The following is a 24,610-nucleotide window of genomic DNA, read 5'->3' as shown; positions in this document are numbered from 1 at the left end:
TACTTTAAAGTTTCGTTTTAATATACAAAAGTACTAGTGCTTAGTTTACAGAAAAAGATCATTGCATGAACATACACACACATACAAAACAATAAAGGCAGACAGGTTTATCAAATAAAAAAGAATCAAACAGAATTCCTATACGTTACAAACATGTATAAGCTTTCTCCTCACAAGGGTACGGAGTTGAGAATATGAGATTTCACGTGTCTGGTTGGCATAAAACACTCTTGGATAAAATCTAATTCATGCACCCAGATGCTTGTAAAACCTCTTTCTTTGAAACACACCGAAACCCCAACTTTGGGCCTGTCCTTACCCAGAACTTTCATCAATCTCTCAATAACATTTTTACGATGAATTTTTTTTTTTTAGTCCCAAACTTGCTTGAATATATAAAATGTCCCATATCTTTATTTCTGTAATAATTTGAATAATGCGATTCATAGTAATATGTTCAGACGAGTTTGCCGAATGTAACAAGACTATTTGTGACTGGCTTGCTCCTAAGCGAGCGACAAACGTATATCTGTCCCTTGCAACCTCATAATCATGAAGTCATAATCATATGATTCAGGTAATCAAAACCTTTACAGAAATTCATCTGTCATTCTTGTGAACAGGTGTCAGCCCCGTGACACTGTATCGCTCTGATGTTTAGGTACTGTATAACTCGTTTAATACTGCTTAATTGCTGTAGGAACCCCGTTCTTGAGTACTGATCGATAGCTTCCTCTGCTTGTGCAGGGCGCATTGCCGTGGGAACTTTGCAATGTACCTTTCTGCTATTTATGCTGTTACTATTTCCTATTAAATAATACATAAGGATACATGTAAGTACAGTGACGCGTTATTGCACATTATGCATGTGAAAGACATTGCGTGCTTATGTCCTGGCACAGCTTGTGTTTCACTAAAGTGTTGAGATTGCCCACATGTCTACTAGCCCTGTTGCCTAGTATCTTGGCCCTGTTGCCCAGTCCTTTGGCCCTGTTGCCTAGTCCCCTGGTGTCTAGTCCACAAGCCCTGTTGCCTAGTCCCCTGGCCCTTTTGCCCAGTCCCTGCTGCCTAGTCCACTAGCCCTGTTGCCTAGTCCCTGTGCTGCCTGCTATGTTTTTAACGTCTTTCCACTCACGGTGACTTCTGTCTCCTATCTTAAGTGATCTCTTTACTCTGTCAATTTTCCTCACTCATTTTGAGTATAATATTGACTGACATCTGCTAAAAAAAACACCCTTGGATCTCTTTGTTAGTGGACCTCAACGCTCAGAAACAGGTCCTTTACACCTCTCCATATACGCTCTCACTGGGCGACCTCATTAACTCCTTTGGATTACACCTGCAGTCCAGTCAGAAATCTGGGTGCTCATTCTCTGCCTGTCGAGCTTAATATGGTCAAGGCTGAGCTACTGTACTCATCTCAAAAAAAAATGAATAGTAGGTTAATTATTGAATCCTCAAATTCCTCTTTACATTTAGCAGTGATAGTAAAGGGGCATGATCTATTAATTAATATTGCCCCTCCTCTGCGTTTTCAATTGCAGCTGAAGAAATACACATTTGATATCCACTTAGCTAATAGCTTTATATGTTCAGCATGTAAATTGTGGTTCTTGTAGTAGTGCAATGTCGGGATGTTGACTTGTAAGCGCCGTCAATGCTCTTCTCCTCTTTATGGGAAAATTCAAACCTCTTACATTAAATGAAGTGATCCTTAACATTACTTTATGGTTTAGAATGTGATCCCTGATTACACGTAATCGAGTTGATGAAACTCTGAAACCATGGAAGGAGCACCCCCCGCACAGTGCATCACTGCAAGTCCTCCGGCCCAATCCTATGCAGGGCCTCTAACATACACACACTTCCTTTATTCTCCAACACTCGGCAATAACAGGGCAAAATACGTAAGCACAATAACCAGTAGAATCAAAAGATTTTAAACATATAGGTCGGCAGGGAGAGGTCATGATGTTGTTCCATACCTGCCAGGTATATGTATGGAAAGATACCTCCTGTACACCTATGAAAAACACTCTTAACTTACACTATGAGAATTGTTAACATTAGGGGGAGGAGTAATAAGGTGATAGGCTGATTCAGTTGCATTACGAATAGTAAAGAGTCACTACCCCATTCATACTTTTATAATTTAGCAATGGATGATAATTATTACATACTACATTTTACAAAACTTTGAATTCCTTTTAAAAAAGTTGGAAGGAAAGTCTTTATGTATGAAAAAGCTGGTTCTTATTTAGACTTTCAACGGACCCTTAATTAGGATAGTTCATCTTTGATATTCGGATTGATCTGGTGGAAGGTCCTGCAACTAATTCTTTACATGCAGGGAATGATTTGGCCTCCACCACAAAGAGTTCCTGATTTCCAGAACCATCATTTTAACAAGGTACCATATGAAGAATTTCAAACCTATTTTCTGATGATCATATCTCCATTTCACGACCTTGCATCTGTTTCTCATTTTCCCTGTGCTGTTGTATTTGAATAATCTTATTTGTGCGGGTTATGTACAGATTCTGCCTTTCTTGCTGACTGCATTATAAGTTCCACATATTTGTATAATCAGGAATTGTATTAGCATACGCTTTGGTCTATCTCCTTCCTGACTTTGATTTAGTACCCCGAGTGCTGTGCATTATTTCCAACTCCCTCTTTGGATTTAGTCATAGAGGAAAGGAAGGGATTGAGAGGCATGTGGGAGGGGAGAAAGGGGTGATGTTACAAAACAGGAGAATTCCTTGAAGCTGCATGTTATAGTCATGGAGCTTCCAGAACCGCTTCCCTCCTCTCTGAAAGACCCACCCCGAATCTTCTCTATGTAAGACCTGGCCCCTCGTCACTCTCTGCCAGACCCACCCCCATTCCTCTCTCTTTCAGACCCGCTCCCCACACAGCTCTCTGCAGCAAGGAGATTAGATTATGTTAAAAAATAATGGTAAGTATTAGGTTACCGGCCATTTTTATTACCATGGTATTGCTATTGGTATATTACTCAACCCTACTCTGAACAAGCAAACTATTTCTCACCTGTATGAATCCTGTGGTGTCTAAGAAGGCTGCACTTCTGAGAAAACCTTTTCCCACACTCTGTACATGTGAAAGGTTTCTCCCCTGTGTGAATCCTGCTGTGCTCGAGAAGCTGGCCCTGAATACAGAATTGTTTCCCACACTCTGTACATGTGAAAGGTCCCTCCCCTGTATGAATCCTCTTGTGTTTGCGCAGGGAGCTCTCACTCATGAATGGTTTCCCACACTCTGTACATGTGAAAGGTCTCTCCCCTGTGTGAATCCTCTCATGGTTGCGGAGGCAGCTCCTCCGAGAAAACCTATTCCCACACTCTGTACATTTGAAAGGTTTCTCCCCTGTGTGAATCCTCTCATGTAGGAGGAGGTCGTTTTTCTGTGAAAAGCTTTTCCCACACTCTTTACATGTGAAAGGTTTCTCCCCTGTGTGAATCCTCTCATGTATGAGGAGGCGGCATTTGTTTGAAAAACTTTTCCCACACACTGTACATGTGAAAGGTTTCTCCATTGTGTGAATCCGTTTGTGTTGGCTGAGATAGGTCTGACCTCTGAATTGTTTCCCACAATCTTTACATGTGAAAGGTTTCTCCCCTGTGTGAATCCTGCTGTGCTCGAGAAGCTGGCCCTGAATGCAGAATTGTTTCCCACACTCTGTACATGTGAAAGGTCCCTCACCTGTATGAATCATCTTGTGTTTACGCAGGGAGCTCTCACTCATGAATGGTTTCCCACACACTGTACATGTGAAAGGTCTCTCCCCTGTGTGAATCCTCTCATGGTCGCGGAGTCTGCTCTTCCGAGAAAACCTATTCCCACACTCTGTACATGTGAAAGGTTTCTGCCCTGTATGAATTATATGGTGGGCGAGGAGCTTGTGCTTATGCAAAAAGCTTTTCCCACACTCTGTACATGTGAAAGGTTTCTCCCCTGTGTGAATCCTCTCGTGAATGTGGAGACTGGACTTGCGTGAAAAGCTTTTCTCACACTCTGTACATGTGAAAGGTTTCTCCCCTGTATGAATCCTGTGGTGTTTGAGGAGCATACTCTTCTGTGAAAAGCTTTTATCACACTCTGTACATGTGAAAGGTTTCTCCCCTGTATGAATCATCTTGTGTAGGCGCAGGGAGCTCTCACTCCTGAATGCTTTCTCACACTCTGTACATGTGAAAGGTTTCTCCCCTGTGTGAATCCTCTCATGGATTTGGAAGCTGCGCTTCTGAGAAAATCTTTTCCCACAATCTGTACATGTGAAACATTTTTCCCCTGTATGAAGTCTCTCGTGTTTGACGAGGCTTTTCTTCCAAGAAAACCTTTTCCCACACTCGGAACATGGGAAAGCTTCCTCCCCTGTATGAATCCTCGCATGTTCGTGGAGGGTGCTCTTCCGAGAAAACCTTTTGCCACACTCTGTACATGTGAAAGATTTCTTCCCTGTGTGAATCCTAGTGTGTTGGCGGAGGTGGCTGACATCACGGAATTGTTTCCCACACTTTGTACATGTGAAAGGTTTCTCCCCTGTAGGAATAATCTGATGCTTGAGGAGGTTGTTCTTAGTACTAAACCGTTTCCCACTCCAGTTCTGCTCATCATTCTGGCAGTTTTCTAAGAGAAGTAAACAAAAAAGAGAAAATTCAAATGTTTTGCAACCTGTAATCAAATTACTGAAAGCAAATGACTAATAAAGGACAATGTGCTTTGAAGAATTTACTTTATCACTACTTAACAAAACGGTCTCTTTACTCTATTCCCGTGGCTTTAACATAGTAAGTAGCCCCATGATATCTAGAGGACCCGATTCCCTTTCATGGTGGTTCCCAAAGACCTAACATTTTTTTCTAACAGCTCATACAGTGCATTAATATTGATACATGTATAATCTGTATGTATTACTGTATTGATTATCTAAGTGTACATGTACTGTACATCCTCCAAATCATTGACAATGGCCATGAGAAGTAAAGTTAAGGAACGCCTGGTGTATCAATTATATCAACTTTGAGACACCATTGGATAATGTTTCACTGGGATTTTTTTGTTTGCCTTCCTCTAGATCAAAATACTGTAAATACAAATATAGGAGAAGTATCTGTAACTTTATTATTGATGGAACTTGGACATATAGTGTGATTTATGTTCAACAGCCACGCTGAAGTGCGGTGTAAAGAGCACTTTGTGGTATGGCCGAGCTAAGCCGCACGGACTTCGTTTGTGCGCAGACGGATTATTTGTGTTGTTGCAATTAAGTGCATGGCCGGCAGGTGGAGCACCGAAAATCTTCTCCTATGATACTGTGAATGCTACAGTTTAGTAATAACCTAACAGGTGTCCGAAGAGCAGATAAAAGGTACACCTCACTTTGTCTAATGACCTTGTACATCTGTACTGTAGCAGTTTCACACTATTAAAAACCCCTATGCATTAACCTAATCTGTCTCATTATGTTTGTGTTGTACTGTACATGGCATGGAACATGGCACTTTCCTTATACAATATAATACCGGCTTGCAGTTATACCTATAGGATATATAGTGAGTATATACAGGCATACCCCGGTTTAAGGACACTCACTTTAAGTACACTCACGAGTAAGGACATATCGCCCAATAGGCAAACAGCAGCTCACGCATGCGCCTGTCAGCACATCCTTAACAGCAATATCGTCTCTCTACCTGTACTGAAGCTGTGCGCAAGCGGGGAGACTATAGAGCCTGTTACAAATGCGTTATTTACATCAGTTATGCACGTATATGACGATTGCAGTACAGTACATGCATCGATAAGTGGAAAAAAGGCAATGCTTCACTTTAAGTACATTTTCGCATTACATACACGCTCCAGTCCCATTGGGTACATTAATGCGAGGTATGCCTGTAGTTGAGAAGTACCCATACTACGAAAAAACGCCAAACCAAAAAGGTGGGAGGAATTCTATTGGACACAACTTAATCATTAATGATTGCTTTATTAGAACTCCACGTCCTGGCAAAAGGGATGGTTGCTGTGCACTTCACGCATCATAGATGGGTATGTTGATAATCTTTCTCCTTTTGAAAGTTGCCATTAAGTAATAGACCTTCCTGAACCGATCCCTTGAGTATTTGCTCCAACACAAGTACCTGCCTTCACCTGAGTACCTGCCCCAACCATAATCAAGGTAAATATAAGTTTAAACAAGTTACATACAGTACTATTCAGTAGAACGGTCATTTCCCAAATGACCAGCTTATGCGTTACATAGACCACGCATGTGCCTACATTCAAAGACCCCCGTATACGTTCCATAGTGAGGAGAAGGAGGCGAAGCGGTAAAAAATCCAAAACGCAATAAATAAAAAGCGGTTATTTTAATGAAAAAAGGACACATACATGTCAATAGCGCACTCTGACGTGTTTCATACCTGGATGGGTACTTTGTCAAAGAGTAATCAGATACTCCTGATAATTCTTAAATACCCTTGTAAGAGATGTGTGCAGAGGTATGCAATGGAGACCGTTTTTAAGGTGAAATTAATATAAGTTTTTATTGCCTGTTCCTTTAAACAATACCGCAAACAAAAATATACATAAAACAAAAACCTATCCCTGTGTAAGAGCTAACTTACTTCCCCAGTCCCTCTCTGCAAGGCTGGGGGAAGAGCCCCTTACCCACTTACCACCCCAATGTCTAAGCGGTAGCTTAACGCAGGTGGCCCTTCAGGTCAGTGGTGTCCGGGTAGTTGTCTGCTTGAGGGTCCAGGCATAGAGGTCTGGTCCCCTTGTGTCTTGCTCTCAGAACACAGCCCTCCTTTACCTTATGTCAGCTTCATTGTGAGCTAAGGAAATCTCTCTCCTGTTTTCAACAGGAGGCTTCTCTAAGAGCTCTAATGTGGCCAGGTGGAGTCTAATGACTTGCTTGTCTGCAATTAACCAGTTCCCTGCTGGATTTAAAGGCCGTTTATCTCAAACAGTGATAAAACCCTGTTACAACCCTCCTCTGTTCCCTAATAGGATAGTCTGGCAGCTAGTAGGTTGCTCAAAACACACCTGAACAATTCTACATATAAACCATGGAGCAGGATATGTAAGGATCTAAGGAGAAAGAAACAACATAGATACTTTGTGAAAAATTAACAAAATTGCAAAAAAAAAGCAAAGTACAAAAATGTGACCACTAATCTAGAAATAACACAAAGTAATTAAAAGATAAACTTGACAAGATATAACAAGCAAAAACAACTGTAACCAAATAACTCAAAAAGATGTATGAATGTGTGAATGATCATGAACAATAATATAATAATCTAAATATAGATTAAAAAAAAAAAACTAATAGAAGATCCCGTTCTGTGGCTAACGAAATGCTTTTATTTGTGCGAGCTTTTGAGATACACTGATCGCTTCTTCCGGCGGTGTTACAACGGATAAAGCAAGAAAGGTTTCAACTTAAAAACAGTGCATCCTGGAATGTTATCTGTGACTGAAACTTATCCCTCCCTGTTGCAGGGTACATGCAACCACACGTGGGATTTGAAAAAGGAATATTTATTAAGCCTCAGAACATGGCACACAAAAATAAAACAGTTTCTCCTCAGCATATGAAACAAACAGAAAACAAGTCCTGAGCAGGGCTTTTCCCTTTTTCCAACAAGGGCTGTTCAGAGTCCAGAATAATAGTATATCAAAACAGCATAGTGAAGACAGACCTTATAGCAGTAGTTCTCCCTCAGCCTGTCAGCATCTCACTGGGTCAGACAGGCTGCATGTGTGTGCATGTGCGCAGCCTGTGGTTTTAAAGCTCCTTGTAGAGGCAGCTGGGATCAGACTAATTAATAAGACCTTCAAGCTAAATGTTATCCCTGTCACTGCTGCACTGCAGACCTAAACATAGGTCTGCCAGGCATAGGGCTGGTGACGTTTACTCACCCTGTTACATTCCTCTGATCCATGTATTGGGGGTCAGGAGTGTCAGATTGTGAGCCCAGTGATTGTACATGCATTCTTTAAAAATGTGCGACAATAAAGAATTTTTGTGTTTTTACCTTTCCAGGAGTGGCAGCCAGCAGCGATTGCTGGGCTATGAGTTTCAAGGGGGGGGGGGGGGGGGGATTATGGAGAAAGTCTTGTCAGAATGTGCCTAGCTAGTCGGGTTCCAGAGTTGCTGGATACCCCTAAGATGTACTTCCTTTTACATATGCTGAGTCCAATTAAGATCCTTTCAAGCAGCAATGGACCTAGTTGGATAGTCATTTAAACAACACTGTTCACGGTGGTATTTTGCTTGGTATTGTTTATGTAGAATACGTGTATTATTCACTTTGTTTAGTAATTGCTTGGTTAGCTGCTTTACTAGTATTATTTTAATTAGGCACCATTTAGTACTGTTTTTTCACGTTATCTTAATTTTGACCAGGGTGCTCAAATCACTGGTAATGCAGCCACACGAGAAACACTATAGTGTTTAGTTTAAGTGTTTTGAGATCACATATAAGTCACATATTTTGGTAATAGAACAGCGCAGCACACGTCTTTTTTTGTTTCTTCGGAATGGGAATAGCATTTAGGGACTGGTTAAAGAATATTGGAAATGAGGAAAATATCCTGCAGGAATTACAATACCAAGGTGCCAAGACAGCCATAATTATTAATCAATTGAAGTAGTATGCACAAGTATCTTAGTGGAAAGCAATTGTCAGATATAACCTAACAATGAACCATGTAATGAGTGTCAGGTTTCACCCTGTTATGTTACCTTGAGAAAGCGCTCTGTGAAGCGTGAAACGTTGGTAGGGCTCTCCATTGCCCTGTTTTTCCATGACCAATAAATAATCTTTTTATGGGATACGCACCCTCCTTTCTACTTTTTTGATACCTACAGTAGTGCTCTTCCAGTTTTTCTCCTTCTCTACTAGCCTACCCCTTGGACGGACGCACACCTGGGGACCCCTCAACTTTGGATCGCATGGACTGTGCAGCACTCAGAGTGAGTCAATCGCTTGCTACATGTTTTCCTGTTCAGGACTTTATTTAGACAATTGGTACGTTATAGGGTGTTATTATGCTCAATCTTCCTGGTGTTATTGTTAACAACAGCATCACTTATTAGTGAGCTTACCATCCGGGACTGCAACCCAGTACCTGTCTGCTATCAAGTTTATGTTTAGGGGTCCCCCCTACAAGTATCTGGTTATTCATTTATCCTACTGTTGGGGTCTTTAGCATTTCGCAGTCATATGGTCTTCACCCCGTTATGGTTTTGATCATTGTTATATTTTTCTTTCTTGCTCAATTCTTGATGTGCTTTTTTTTTTTTTTTTTTTTTTACTTAAATTTTTATTAAACATTTTTTTTCATACAGAAGAAAAATTAACAAAACATATAACATATAAAAGGGGGGATAGGGGAGGGGGGGAAGGGATAGCATTTGTAAAAATATAGCATTGTACACAACAATTTAACTGTCACATATATCACTCTGTTCCAAGTATTCTAATCTATGTATGGGGATATACCTGCATGGCGAAACCAAGGAGCCCAAATCTCAGAGAATTGTGAGGTCGAGCCATTCAGATAGGCTGAGAGTTTTTCCATATAAACTATATGCCAGATTTTATTGTTTATTTGGTTTAAGGATGGGGGGGCAGGTTGTTTCCAATTTTTGGCAATTGTACACCGTGTAGCATTTAACATTTGGGTTAGTACTCTAGCTTTTTTTCGGGGAATATTGGCTATTGGCTTGCCTAACAATATATATACTGGGTCATGTGGGACAGTGATTTCTAGGATCTTGTGTATTAAGGTGAACACTTCTGTCCAAGTTTGTTGGATTTTGGGACATGACCAGAATATATGCAGAATATCCCCAACTTCGCCACAACCACGCCAGCATAGTGGGGAGACCCCTGGGAGAAAAGAGTGCAGTTTGGCAGGAGTCATGTACCATCTGTATATTAACTTGTAAATATTCTCTTTTATTACAACGCACGATGAATTTTTGGAGGCAGCTTCCCAGATGTCTTTCTAAGTATCGAGATCTATACAGACATTAAGATCTTTTCCCCAGGATACCATATAGTTATCGGGGGTTTGGTTGCTCTTGATAGAGGATAAACTTTGATATACCCTGGAGGTAATGCCCTTCATATGGGGCTGGTGTAGACACCAGTCTTCAAATAAAGTCAAAGCCTGGGGTTGACCTGATTTGTAGACTGATTGGATAGGGTCGAAAGTATAAGCCTGTACCGCCCCCTATCCCCCCCCGTCCCATATCCCTTCCCCAGCCACCCCCCCCGGTCCTCAAACCCCCTTCCCACCCCCCCTCCCCTACTCTTCCCCCTCCCCCTCTCCCCCCCTACCCTTCCCCGCCCCCCCCATCCCCCCTACCCCTCCCCGCCCCAGGACCTGCACCCTAGACCCCCCCCCCTCTCTCCCTATCCCCTCTCTAACCCCCCCCCCCCCAGTCCCCCCAGACTGATCCACTCTACCTTGAATCTGACTGGTTAAGCATGCTCTCGAATGCGGTCCCGACAGACGTAGTTCCCGGGTTCACCACATGAGGCCGCTCAACGCTGGTGTTATAGCAAATGTATAAGGTGTATACTGCTATATGTGTTCCATGCATACTGCTGAAGGTTCAATGTACCATCCATGTTATATTGTCACTGCTAGATGCCTACAGTAATGAACAGTAATGACTCAGTGTTTAAGCCTGTACCCCCCCTACCCCCTATCCCCGCCCCCCCCACCCCCTCCCCCTCAACCCACCCCCACCCCAGCGTTCTTGAGCAGGAACAGCTTCGAGACTGTCGGCTACCTAAGGAGAATGGAGATATGTCTTTCGATGTCCCGCCTATGCTCCATCCCCCCTGTTCCCTCCCTCTCACCATACCCTTTTCTTTCCCAAGACCTACCCCCTCTCCCCCCCTCACCCACCCCTACACCTCCCCTCCCCCACACCAACTGAGCAGGGACCCTCCCCGTTTACCCCCTCCTCCTCCCCCTCCCTCCAGCCACTAAGCACCGCAGACAGATAACATTGCCATACAACAGGTTCCACCAACCGAGAGCCCAAAAGGAGATCTCATCCCCTCCCCCCCCTCCCCTCCCACCAACCCCCTCCCTCCCCCACACCCACCCCCTCCCCATGCTCCCCCTTCATCACCCCCTCCCTCCTTGTCCCCCCCCACCTTTCCCCCCCTCCCCCCCGCCCTTTCGGGCAATCATTCCCACAGCGACCTTTAACGCCCCCATCCCCTCACCTCCCGACCCAGTTACCCCTCCCTCGCCCACGCCCGCCCACACACGGCTAAATAGAGCAAAAAGCCCTGCGGGCCTGACATCCCACCGAATGAGCCAACCCGGCGATGCAGAGGCCGGTTGAAGTCACAGAATCTTCTGGGTCTCCACCCGGCCCGCCTTCACTGGAGAGCGTTCTCGGACCCGCCCCCAAGGGTCTTATACCCCACTAACCGGTTCTTTCTCTAAGACCGGTCAAACACTTTTAGACCCCATTAGGGTCGATTTTCCTCCCTTTTTCCAGCCGCTGCTACTGTCCCAGCGGCCCCACTCCCGACCCCTCATCCCCTCGCCCATTTTGACTGCACCCCCTAGCACTATTCCAGCGATAACACAAGCGGTCTTCGCTGAGAGATAACAATGTCTCACCAAAAAGCCCTGAGAATTATCTCCCTCAACGTGAAGGGACTCCACAATAATAGAAAGCGTCGCCTGGCCCTCCAGGAGATAAAGAAAACATGAGGGGACGTTGTTTTCCTCCAGGAGACGCACTTCACGTCACAAGAGCCGCCTAAAATATTCCAGCATGCATTCCCGATGAGTTATTTCTCATCTTTCAGCAGCAAGCGTAGAGGGGTGGCCATTCTGTTTCGACAGGGCACCCCATTTAATTTAACAAAAATTCAGGCAGATCCAGAGGGGAGATTCATTGTAGTCTATGGCTCACTATCCGGCACGTCAATCGCCCTTATTAACCTATACGCCCCAAACGAAAACCAGACAGAATTTCTTAAAAAGGTTCTGGAAGAAATTGACCCACAATATCTATCCTCAATACTCATTGCAGGGGATTTAAATATGGCTCTCAACCCAAAGGAAGACAAATCGAGCCAACCAGGGCGACAACACTCCACTCAGTCACAAAGACTGGGGAAAAAATTTAAGGATATTATGAGAGACTTTTCTCTGGTAGACATTTGGAGAACACAGCATCAGGGACAAAGAGATTACACTTTTTACTCTGCGCCCCACCAGTCTTACTCCCGTATTGACTACTTCCTTGCTTCCAAGAACGTACTAGAGGCTACCACTGATACAGATATCGGCCCAATTACATGGTCAGATCATGCTCCCATCACCATGACCCTGTCCATCCCCTTCGGGAAAACTATTTCGTACTGCTGGAAATTAAACGATTCCTTACTGAACCACTCCGGGACAGTGCTGGAACTCAAAAAATCCCTTAAGGAATACTTCAGAATAAACACAGGCTCCGTAGCCACTCCAGCAAGCCTGTGGGAAGCCCATAAGGCAACAATTCGAGGAAATCTTATCTCGATTGCCTCCCACCGGAAGAAAACCAAACTCAGATTATCTAAAGAGCTCACAGACAAAATAATCGATCTAGAGCAAAAGCATAAAAATAACCCCTCCCGGAGAATTTATAAACAGTTGACAACTGCTCGAAACGATCTAAGGATCATCCAATTAGAAGATGTAGAAAAAGCTCTTAGATGGACGGGTCAAAGGTATTACGACAAAGGGAACAAGGCCGATAGACTTCTTGCCAGCAAGTTACGAGGCATACAGAAAAGATCGCAAATCACGGCGATCAGGAATAACTCTGGTGAACTCCAATATAACGAGAAAAAAAATAGCAGAGGAATTCACCAAATTCTACACTAAATTGTATAACCTAAGAACCCACTCTGCTAACTCTAAAGAGACGGATACGGCTTTAGCAGCCGGTTACCTATCCGAGTGCGACCTCCCTTCATTAACAGAAGAGGCGAATACTTACCTAAACGCGAAAATAACGCTAGACGAATTGGAAATGGCCGTGAGAGCCTCAAAAAATTCCAAGGCGCCGGGCCCTGATGGCTTCACAAATGCATACTACAAAAAATTCTTTCCCATTCTATCCAAACATCTATTAAGTTTGTTCAACTCATTCCTTGAAGGGAGTCCTATCCCGTCCACAATGTCGTCCGCAAATTTGGCAATAATACTTAAAGACGGGAAGGACCACACCCAATGCGGAAGTTATAGACCAATTTCATTGTTGAACAACGACCTTAAACTATATAGTAAAATTTTGGCGAACAGACTTAATCCCATCCTCCCGAGATTAATACACAAGGACCAGGTCGGGTTTGTCCTGGGTCGTCAGGCCTCAGACAATACACGTAAAATAATTAACTTAGTAGATCATGCCCACCTTTCAGGCACAAAGGCAATGTTACTAAGCCTTGACGCAGAGAAGGCATTCGACAGAATTGATTGGCTATTCCTAAACCAAACATTGATTAAAATCGGCTTCAGAGACTCGTTCCTAAAGGGCGTTCAAGCACTTTACCAGAACCCCTCATCCTCGGTACGCCTCTCGGGCGGAGGATCTGAACGATTCCTAATCCAGAACGGTACCCGGCAGGTATGCCCCCTCTCTCCCCTTCTCTTCGCCCTTACGATTGAACCACTGGCGTCTAAAATAAGACAGAACCCAAATGTCCAGGGAATCCCGATTGATAAAACACAATACAAAATTTCCCTATTCGCTGATGACATCATCCTTACTCTGACTAAACCTCAAACTTCCCTCCCCAACCTCCAGAGGGAACTGGCGGAGTTTGGCAGAGTATCAGGATATAAGATAAACAGCGACAAATCAGAGGCCCTAAATCTTAGTCTCCCTGATCCCGAAGTCAATCTCCTCAAAACCAATTTTACCTACAGATGGTGCCCTTCACACATTAAATATCTGGGAGTTAATGTGTCAAGGCACTACCGGGATTTATACCGGGATAACTACCCGCGTTTATGGGACAAGATCAAAAAGGATCTAGATCAGTGGGAAGGTTACCAGATATCGTGGATCGGTCGAATGATTTCCATTAAGATGAATATACTCCCAAGAATGTTATATCTCTTTCAAACACTCCCGACCCACGTCCCAGGCGCTGATCTCAAAAACATGCAAAACAGAATATTTAACTTTATTTGTCAGGGCAAAAGACCCCGAGTCGCCAGATCGGTCCTGATGGCAGCAAGATCTAGAGGAGGTCTGGGGATACCGGACTTACACAGATATAACCTAGCTGCACAGCTTAAGCAGGTGGTAATGTGGAATGCCGACCCGACCCGTTGTAGTTGGGTGGAGATAGAGACTCAATGTGCCAAAATGCCTTCTCTGCAAGCCTGCCTCTGGAGCCTGGACAGAGGGGAGGGACATACACACAACCTGAAACTTCAGGCCTCCCGATTCACATGGGATGTGTGGTTACGTTGCAAATACAAATATGGCCTTACTACTAAAAGTTCCCAATTGACCCCTATTTTTAACAATCCAAAGTTCCCCCCGGGATGTGGATCTAAACTGTTCGAACAATACCGCACAAGGGGTATAGAGGCGATTGCGGATTTTCTGAGCCTGGGGAGGCCTCTGAGTTACCAAGAATTAAGGACCAAATATCAAATCAGACAATTGGACACATTCAAATATCTTCAAATTAGAAACTTTATTAGAACAACTTGCCCTCTCCCAGAATACCCCACTCTCACCACGTTCGAACTTCTCTGCTAGACAAAGACCCACCAGAAAGGTCTAATCTCAGATATATACGGGGCACTAGAACGCTCCTCGACCCCAAAAGAGCACGACTATATGCTCAAATGGGCAGCTGACCTGAACATACATATAGACAGAGAGACTTGGGAAGAAATCTGGGAGACAGCCTCGGAGACCTCCCTATGTACTACAATAAAGGAAAACATTTATAAAATTATGTTCGGCTGGTATCTTACCCCAGCCCGATTAAACCAAATCTACCCTCTGGCTTCAGATCTATGTTGGAGAGGCTGTGGTCATAGAGGGGACATGGTCCACATCTGGTGGTCCTGTCCAGAAATTGTAAAGTACTGGGCCAAGGTCCAAATTTTAATAAAAGAGGTCACCGACCTGGAAGTGCCTATTGAACCACTGACCTACCTACTGGCGGCACCACTGAAAGACATTGTCCGACCAGTCAGGAAATTGATATCCTTCATTTTTACTGCGGCTCGTTGCTGTATTGCGGCCTCCTGGAGGAAAACAACTACGCCGGCACTGGGAACGATTAGAAAAAGAGTCGACGAGGTGATGATCATGGAACGGCTCACCGCCATCGTTCGACAAAAACTGCCGGCTTACGAGGAAATCTGGGACCCATGGTCCTCCAAAACTAGGGCCAGACAGCCAATCCCTGCGCCCCAGAGCCTGGACACCCCTCCATAGGCGATCGACCAATGCTCTATAGCTCATACCCCCAGACAGTCAGACGCCCCCCCCCACCCCAATCCCCCCTCTCCTCTCCCCCTCCTCCCCCCCACCCACTCAGTCCCCCTCCCCTCTGCCTTCCCTCTCTGAAGGCTTCCCCCCCCTTTTCTACGGACAACGGCGGTTGTCTTTCTGCTCCCCCCCCGAAAAAAACTGTGGATTGGAAAATGTTAGGCGTTATAGCACAATACCACTGTATGTTTAACTGAATGCCTAATAAAATTGTTTGGAAAAAAAAAAAAGAAATGGGAGGAGAGTTGTGGAATATTTCTTGTAATAAAGATTAGAGAATCCATCCGGACCAGGGGCCTTCCCAATTTTCAGGGATTTTATTGCTTCCATAATTTCCAGGGGCTCTATAGTTTTTTCAAGGTTTGTGATGTCGTTTGGGTCTAGAGTAGGGAGTCGGCATTTTGCTAGATAATTTCGAATTTTAATTGCTCTTTTCTCTTTAGCCGAGTCTCCCACTGGGCCTGGTAGATTGTAAAGGGATGTGTAGTAGTCCCTAAATGCATCACTTATGATTTTGGGGTGTTGAGATACTGAGCCATTTTTAGTGTAGATGTTGTGAATTTTAGCCTTAGCTTGTTTTTGCTTTAATTTGCGTGCCAACATTCTATCTGCTTTATTACTTTTTTCGTAGTACTTCTGTTGAGTCCATCTTATAGCTCTTTCTGCGTTTGACACTAACAAAAGGTTTAGTTCGCCCCTCACTGAGATTATCTGCCTGTAATTTTTCCGAGATGGATTTGACTTGTGGGTAGATTCTAGTTCTGATAATTTTTGTGTTAGTGTTTCAATTTGTTTTGTTTTTTCTTTTTTTTTCTGAGAAGCCAGGGCAATCAGTTTGCCTCTTATCACTGATTTGTGGGCCTCCCAAAGGGTAAAAGAGGAAACCTCTGGGGTATTGTTTAATTCAAAGTATTGGGCCAGTTCTTTTTCTATTAGTTGGAGATTTTGTGGGTTCAGTAGTAGGGATTCATTCAAGGACCACGACCTTGTTTTATTTTTGGACGTGAGGGCACCCAATTTGGTTATAAGCGTAGAGTGGTCTGACCAAGCAGAGGGGGCAATTACTGCTGAGGAAATATTATTGCTAATTTGTTGGTCTATTAGGATATAGTCAATTCGAGAATAGCTATTATGGGGGTGAGAGAAAAAGGAGAAATCCTTTACATTGCTATTGACTAATCTCCAGGAGTCTACCAACAATAGATCCTTGGTCATAGATACAAGTCCCCGAGTGGGGGGGGGGCTATTTTTTGTGGCGGGGGGGGGGGACTGGGAGATTTATCTAAATTTGGGTCCATAATTGCGTTTAGATCTCCTGCTAAAATTAAAAGACCTTTCTGGACAGAGAGAATTAAATTTGTTAGTTCCTGGAAAAAGGATTCTTGATTTTCATTGGGGGCATAAGTGTTGATTATTGTTATATCAGTGGAGTCCAGTGACCCTGTAATAATTAGAATTCTCCCAGCGTGATCATTTTTAATTTTGTCTACTTTGAAGTTTAAATTTTTATGGAAAAGTGTTGCTACGCCATTTTTTTTTCGTGGGAGCTGATGAGTGGTAGATTAGGGGGTAGACATTGCTGAACAGCAGCGACTGATCCTCTTTTTTCAAATGAGTTTCTTGTAGCAAGATTATATCTCCTGCCAGTCTTTTGGCTTCCGAGAGAGCAATACGTCTCTTTCGGGGGGTGTTTAAGCCCTTGGTGTTTTGGGATATTATATTAATCGGCATGGTAGTGGTTCAAGGTTCTATAATACAAATGAACAGAGTGATAACTTACATACAGCTGAAGAGTCGGTACATCCGTCTTTGGAAACAATCTGGTATGGGAACATATACAACGGAAGATATACATATTATTACATGGTAGTGGCAAATGCTTGCAAAACTTGGAGGAGGGGAGGGATAGAGAGGGAGGGGAGGGGTAAACCGAGGACCCCGGCTTCCAAACATTGTTTGGGGGGACCAGCCATGGTAGGACCCGTGGTGCAAGTCTCTCGCACTCACAGGTTAAATGAACGTGAGGGGGGCGGGCAGTGGCCCAGCGGCTTGACGTCGCAGTGCTCCGTTGTTTAGGAGCTAAACTTTCGAAAAGGGAAAACAAAATCACCACATAGAGTACGGGGTGGGTTGTGTGTGTGATCTTACACATCAGGGAAATAAAAGCAAGAATGTCTTTTCTCAATTTTAAAAGCATTGAGTAGGGTTGACTGGCAACTATAGTTTGGCAGACTCTGCATTCGTATTTTACAGGGGGAGAGGGATAAATAACATGGAAAAATTACCTAAAACGTAACCTTTAATATTTTAACCTGTACTAGAGAATTGGTAGCTGAACTTTTGGAGACCAATTCTATTATAGCCAACATATAAACTTATATTACAAATACAATTTTGTCTAGAAAACAGTTCCAAACAAACATTGTATGTCAGTCCTATTAAGTGTTCGGGTTAGTTCAAACTGATTGTCCAACTTTGAATGATTCGAACTTGTGGGTAACTTGGGAGAATAGTTTCACAATGAACAAGGAAATAACCTAGATTTTGGGACTTGTCGTGGTCATTGTGGCTTGACCGAGTTGGTAGATGTGTTCCAGGTACCTCAAATGTTGGTTAGTTTTTAGGTGGGTTACTGGAGTGGGCCACGTCTCGGTGAGTACCTTAAGTCCAGACCACGTTGTGGCTTGTCTGCCATCTTAAATGGGTGTTAAGTAAGTATCCAGCTCTAGTTCTTCAAGTGGGTTGGGTCTTTGCTCGCCCAGAGGTTGGTGTTTTCACCCATGCCTGGCGTTGTGCCTTAGGTGAATGACGAGGCTTTTGAGAGGCCTCCGGATCCTCTGGTTCGAGTAAGCCCAATGATCGTAGTTTTTCCTCACCTTCTTCAGGTGAGAGTAGGATGTACATCGTCTCTTGATGAGTGAACAAAATTTTGCACGGGAAACCCCAGCGATAGCGGATTTTATTGTTCTGCAGTGAGTTGGTGATCTGCGTGAACATTCTCCGTTTATTCAGCGTGGTTTGAGCCAAGTCCGGGAAGATGAGGAGTGGAACATTATCCTGCTCTATCTTTGGGGTGGTTCTAGCGGCTCTCAGTATTTCTTCTTTAATACGGAAATAGTGTAGGCGAGTGATCACATCTTGTGGCTTTGCTGGGTCTAGGCCTTTCGGTCTAGGAAGCCTATGGGCTCTGTCCATCTGAAGTTTTTCATCCGATGTTTCGGGTAACAGGGACATGAAAAGCCGAGTGAGATAAGCATCCAATTGGGCATTGTCCACTTCTTCCGGGATACCTCTGATCCGCAGGTTATTGCGTCTTGACCGGTTCTCTGTATCTTCCAGTTTTTCGAAGATAGTTTTGACTTGAGTTTTTAATTCCTCGGTGTCTTGCGTTTGGGTCTCCTGTGCAAGGGCGGTGTTATCCACTTTCTCCTCCAAGTCCACAATGCGGTCACCTATGGACGCAATCTCCTCTCTGATGCTGCGGCGGAAGCTCTGCATCTCAGAGTGGAAAGAGCTTTTTAGTTCTTGTACAAACCCCATCATTTCTTTGCAGGTAAGTGGAGCGTCCGTCTCTTCTCCAGAGTCTAGATCTGAATCTGCGTCTCCGCCTGCGGTAGACGCTTCTTGATCTTTGGTATTTTGTTTTTTGAAGAAAAGGGATGCCTCACGTCTGGCCACCGGTTTTTTTTGTTTAGTGGATGGCATGTTTGTTGTTTTTATTTGGTAAGTTTTTTGACTTTGAATAGAGCTGACTATATTTAGGTGATGTAGCACAAAAAAAAAAAAAAGCAAAAAAAAAGAGAATAGTTAAATTGGAATAAGCCCCCTCATTCCTATGGAGACCTGATCACACAAACATTGGAAGCGGTTCCATGGTTGCTTTTATTTGAGCCTTTGTTCCATGTGATTTTGCTCTCCCCCTTCTCATCTGGGCCGATTTTAGAGACTGTACTGGGCCCAGTGGAAAGTTAATGGAGGATGTTGGGACTCCCAGTGAAGATGGTTTGTAGGGAAGGGAGAGTGGGTGAATTTTCATTAACACTTTCTTCCAGCTCTTTATTTTCAGTGTCACTTTATCTTTAATTTACTTAGATGCAGTTTGTGCTGTTTGGGAGGAGCAAGGTGGCCGCCAACCACCTCTTAACAGTCTGTGTTGGTTGGGTGGACCAAGATGGCCGCCGGCTACTCCCAGCAGTGATGTGCCAGATGGGTGAACCAAGATGGCCGCCGGCTACTCCCAGCAGTGATGTGCCAGATGGGTGAACCAAGATGGCCGCCGGCCACCACTCAAACAGGGCCGCGCTGAGTGGTAAGTCTTCCCCCCTCTGGGTGGATCGTCCCCCACCCTCCTCCCACGGAGCTCACAGGGCCCTGGAGCCACAAGGGAAGGCACCCACTCCGGTTCCGCCGCGCCTCCGATCGGCAGCTGTCTGCGCCTCACACTTTAGCCGGCGCCATCTTGCTGCTCCGGCAGGGCACGGGCTCGGGCGTGTGGGGATAAGTTTATTAGAGAGGGTTATGTGAGGGGGGGGCGAGCGGCGACCCCCCGACTGCAACGGCGCACCTCCGCCTAGCTCGGTGAAGCGCAGGGACACCCCTTACCTCCTTCCGTGAGTCCGGAATCGGCTGTTTCTAATGCAGCCTCCCGGTCCCGGCGGCCATCTTGGGATCAGCTTGGAGGCAGAGGGGGAACCTGCGATCGATTTGGCAGCCGTGGGGCCAGTTCCAATTACGCTGGGGGGAGCCCAAAGGTGTTCTAACTTGTGCCAGACCGTGGCAAGTGTTTTTTGGGGTGTTTTGCCTTCCGATCTTCGGGTTTGATCGGGTATAGCTGTCGGTTTCCTTAGGAGCAGAGCAAGCTGCGACTAGCACGCTCAGACCCCTGGCCACGCCCTGGTTTTAATTTTAATCAGTTATTGCAATCTTGCACTAAATGGGCATTTTACGGTGTTTCTGGTTCCTTATCTCTCTTCCAAAATGAGCTGAGATTTGGAAAACATGCGACCTTGTAGGACTTTCAGCACCACCAGTGTATACGTACCACAGGCTGTGAGCGCCCGATCTAAAGAGTTTGATGTGCTTTTTTATTAGAAATATGTATTGCAAGCTTCGCAGAGCGTAGTATCAAACACAAACACAACGTAGCATACTATATAAGCCACTTATTAACTAATCATATTCAGTATACTTAGGCATGTGAATGTTGTGCTCGTTTCACATGCTTCCCGAGAAGAGTCCAGAAGAAGGTATGGCCTTATTTGGATTTGGGCCAAAAGGGGGGAGATATGTTTGACCTGAAACACCCCTGCACGTTACCATTATATATTCTGGGTAACAGGAGAGACTGTTTAAGACTTGGCCAGTGGGATCCAGCAAGTAATGGTTTAATGTCTCAAAGAGACAAGGCAACATGAAAAAGCCAACCTTGGAATTCCTGACAGGACAGAGACTTACACCGCGTATCCCACACAGCCATGCCAGCAACAGATAACACTATACAAAGAGATACAGTTATGAAAGGAGGGAGGTATTTGGAGTATGCTCAGAGAAAATTCTGTAGTAATAATGATTAGTGTGACAGCTTTTCTAAGATATAATTATAAGCCCTGAATAAGATTTGTTTTGATCAGAGAAGAGTACCCTTGATTGCTTTCTCCTGGACTCAAAGGACAGAGCGGGCTATATTACTGGTATTGATGCTGCGCTCATAATAGACCATTTATACCATTTGAACACACCTCCGTGTCAGCCACACCTTTTTACAGAAGCTTCCGCATTATCTTCACATTTAGGGTCTAAGAGCACAGGCAGAATACACAGGCAAACAGTGGAAGGTGTCCTTGAAAAATGGTATTGTTTTTTCAAAATGCGATCCAGCCCAACCATTGATGTCAGAGACCCATAACTCCGCATTACCAACCTTTATACTCGTTAGAGAGACATATTGCTCCTCTAACTCTGCTGTATGTGGCATGTTCCAGAATACTCAGCAGGCCTAGGGACTTCCTATGAGAGGCAAATAACCCTGAATATCGCCTAAATGAGACCATACTACTTGTAACAAGATAACCTTGTCTGCACAAAAGGATATTATGGTACTCACCCACAACAGCAAATGTATCTATTTTTCCCATTATTGGGGTCAGATGATCCTCAGTGTTCTGTTTTCCTTTCACTGCCTTAATCTCCAACCTCTCCAGTACAACCACTGGAAAACCTGTCAACGAGAAAAGGAAATCCCTCATGTAAAGCTGGGAGTGGGGGCTCTTCTTGTGATTTCACCGCCTCTGATACTGGTATTTGATATCCAAAATATCTACTATACTCACTTAACAAGTGTTGATCCATACTGGTAGTGGGCAGTGTCCTTCGGTCCATGCCGGTAGTGGGCAGTGCTCTTCTGTCCATGCCGGTAGTGGGCAGTGCCCCTCTGTCCATGCTGGTAGTTGGCAGTGCCCCTCTGTCCATGCTGGTAGTGGGCAGTGCTCCTCTGTCCATGCTGGTAGTGGGCAGTGCCCCTCTGTCCATGCTGGTAGTGGGCAGTGCTCCTCTGTCCATGCTGGTAGCGGGCAGTGCCCCTCTGTCCATGCTGGTAGTGGGCAGTGCGCCTCTGTCCATGCTGGTAGTGGGCAGTGCCCCTCTGTCCATGCTGGTAGTGGACAGTGCGCCTCTGTCCATGCTAGTAGCGGGCAGTGCCACTCTGTCCATGTTGGTAGCGGGCAGTGACCCCCTGTCCATGTTGGTAGTGGGCAATGCTCCTCTGTCCATGCTGGTAGTGGGCAGTGCGCCTCTGTCCATGCTAGTAGCGGGCAGTGCCACTCTGTCCATGTTGGTAGCGGGCAGTGACCCCCTGTCCATGTTGGTAGTGGGCAATGCTCCTCTGTCCATGCTGGTAGTGGGCAGTGCGCCTCTGTCCATGCTGGTAGCGGGCAGTGCCCCTCTGTCCATGCTGGTAGTGGGCAGTGCCCCTCTGTCCATGCTGGTAGTGGGCAGTGCCCCTCTGAAGGTGCTGAGATAGGAGGTTCCTTGATTTATATTTGTTGGGTGACAGCTATGCCTGTATAAAAGAGAAGAAGGAATGTAATTAGTATGATCTGTTTTCTTGGACAAATATACAGCATTTAGTATAAGCTTTCAAAGCTAATATTATTAATACATTAATGCCCCAAAAAGTAGTTAGAGGAGACAGGGGTGCCAAAACAAACATATGTCCTTCCTCAAACAGGAACCTCATTTCAATCCCTGCAAATTACATGAATGGATCAGAATTAAGTTATAAAATAACCACCTAGTATACAAACCACAGTATAAAGAGTCAGATCAGCAGCCATAAGAATAGTGATGTCCTCTTAGTGCAACATGGTAACACACAGTACAGTACAAGGGACGCTGTGCGGGTCGGGCGGCGGTGAGAACTTCGACACTCTGAACAGAATCTAAACCCATGCAAGTATATGTATGTGTGGCAGTGTAAGTGCGCATTTTTATGTAATTTTAGTGTCTATAAAGATTACCTGTTTATACTATCTGCACCATCGTTTGCCTTATCTCTCTTCTGAGGTGGATTCCTGGCAGAAAGACGAATGTAGTCTCTCCCTCTCTAAGACCGTTTTTATATAGGATCATAGGGAGCAATATGTTCAATACTCAGTGGATAGTGTCCTTATCTCCATTAAAAGGGACCAATATCATTGCAGAGTTCCCTCTTTCCTATAGATGAATCGCCCATTGTCACGGTAGACCAGTACTTATGAACAATTTTATATTTCTGGGATTCTGGATTGAGCACAACAAGGCGGGCAAAATAAAATTGTGATTTATTTATTTTCAGACAAACACACGACAACTTCAGAATACACTTAATAATCACTTACTGGGATGGGGAAACAAAATAAAATGTCCACAGAACGAATGATGAAATAATAAAGTCTCTGGCTCACAGACTTTTGGCCAGGGCGCAACTTGCCAGCCCTATATTTCCGCCAAACGAAAGGAGTTCGTTCTAGTTTGTTGGGATTCGTTCTGGAATCCCCAGCTCTAACGAATTCCTGAAATGGGGTAAGATCCTTGGTTGCGATGTTTTTAACCCCTTGCACTCCGGAACTGCTGCCGCTGTACTTGGACAAAATCAGGTAAATCTTGTAGAACTTGAGATGGATCATGTAGAACTTAAAATCTTGGAAAAAGGGTAATCCAGAAGATTAAGCGGAGCACAGCTGTAGAAAATTTGGGTTAAACACCAAAAAAGTGAGGTTAAAAATAAACTTTAATCATGGCATATGAGGGAAAGCCAAATAAAAACCACTCTGACGCGTTTCAGGCCTAGTACTCTTTGATAAAGGGCGTTTGCCTGAAACGCGTCAGAGTGGTTTCGTTCCCCCCTCTTGTTTTTCTTTTGCTAACTTGTTATTTTGAGTAAAGTGTAGTGAATATGGCTGCTTTATACCAACGCCAGACAAAAGAGACACTGATGGCTCTGTGAGAGGAGCGTGAGCTCCAAGGTCTGGAGAAGGATAGTGAGCAAGACGCTACACTGTGCCAGAACAACCCTGGAAATTGCCCACGGGTCAAGGAACCCAGGACTATCATATTCTGAGGACTCCAGCAGTTCTCAGCTTGCCAGTGCCTTGGATGTGTACTTGCAAACTATTCTCAAAAGCAGGGGCACATCAGCATCGACTGCCCAGACAGGAAGAAGCCTGCCGCAGCCTCTGGAGAGGATCACCCCTCAGGAGGGTGCCTAGGTGCCTGTGTGGGATCTGGGCCGCGAGAAAACAGAGGTGCCCACTTGTAGTCAGTCCTGGTGGGTCAGAAACTCACCCAAGGACTTGGAGTCTCTAACTCTACACTTACCCTGGTGCGGCCAGGACTGGTGCGGCCTGAGGAAATCATTCCTGGGAGGATTTTGCATAGGGGGGTGGCGAGAGGGGTAGACCAGGTCTCTTAACACACAAAAGGGGCGCAAAGAGAGAAAAAACAAAGACTGAATTAATAATAAACATATCTTCCACATTAAAAGAAACAATT

At 44.6% G+C, this 24,610-nt stretch overlaps 1 protein-coding gene across 1 annotated transcript; it reads right to left on the bottom strand.

The window, feature by feature from the left end:
- On the bottom strand, positions 1 to 24,610 carry LOC142468213 (uncharacterized). Its single transcript, XM_075574549.1, has 4 exons — positions 23,458 to 24,610; positions 21,913 to 22,640; positions 21,687 to 21,800; positions 1 to 4,650 (listed from the first exon to the last, which is right to left on the bottom strand). Exons 2-4 carry the CDS (start codon positions 22,559 to 22,561, stop codon positions 3,041 to 3,043), a joined length of 2,373 nt encoding a protein of 790 aa, XP_075430664.1. The 5' UTR covers positions 22,562 to 22,640; positions 23,458 to 24,610; the 3' UTR covers positions 1 to 3,040.

Source organism: Ascaphus truei, chromosome 1 (genome assembly GCF_040206685.1).
Source record: "Ascaphus truei isolate aAscTru1 chromosome 1, aAscTru1.hap1, whole genome shotgun sequence".
Taxonomy (NCBI): Eukaryota; Metazoa; Chordata; class Amphibia; order Anura; family Ascaphidae; genus Ascaphus; species Ascaphus truei.
This window is presented reverse-complemented; position numbering and strand designations above follow the sequence as displayed.

What these genes read in the sequence shown, in the direction of transcription:
- LOC142468213 (XM_075574549.1), bottom strand. Translation starts at nt 22,561, where the DNA reads ATGGACAGAGGGGCACTGCCCACTACCAGCATGGACAGAGGGGCACTG. An exon ending in TATGGATCAACACTTGTTAA is followed by an intron (nt 21,801 to 21,912) that starts GTGAGTATAGTA and finishes TCTCGTTGACAG; the next exon opens with GTTTTCCAGTGGTTGTACTG. An exon ending in AGATACATTTGCTGTTGTGG is followed by an intron (nt 4,651 to 21,686) that starts GTGAGTACCATA and finishes TACTTCTCTTAG; the next exon opens with AAAACTGCCAGAATGATGAG.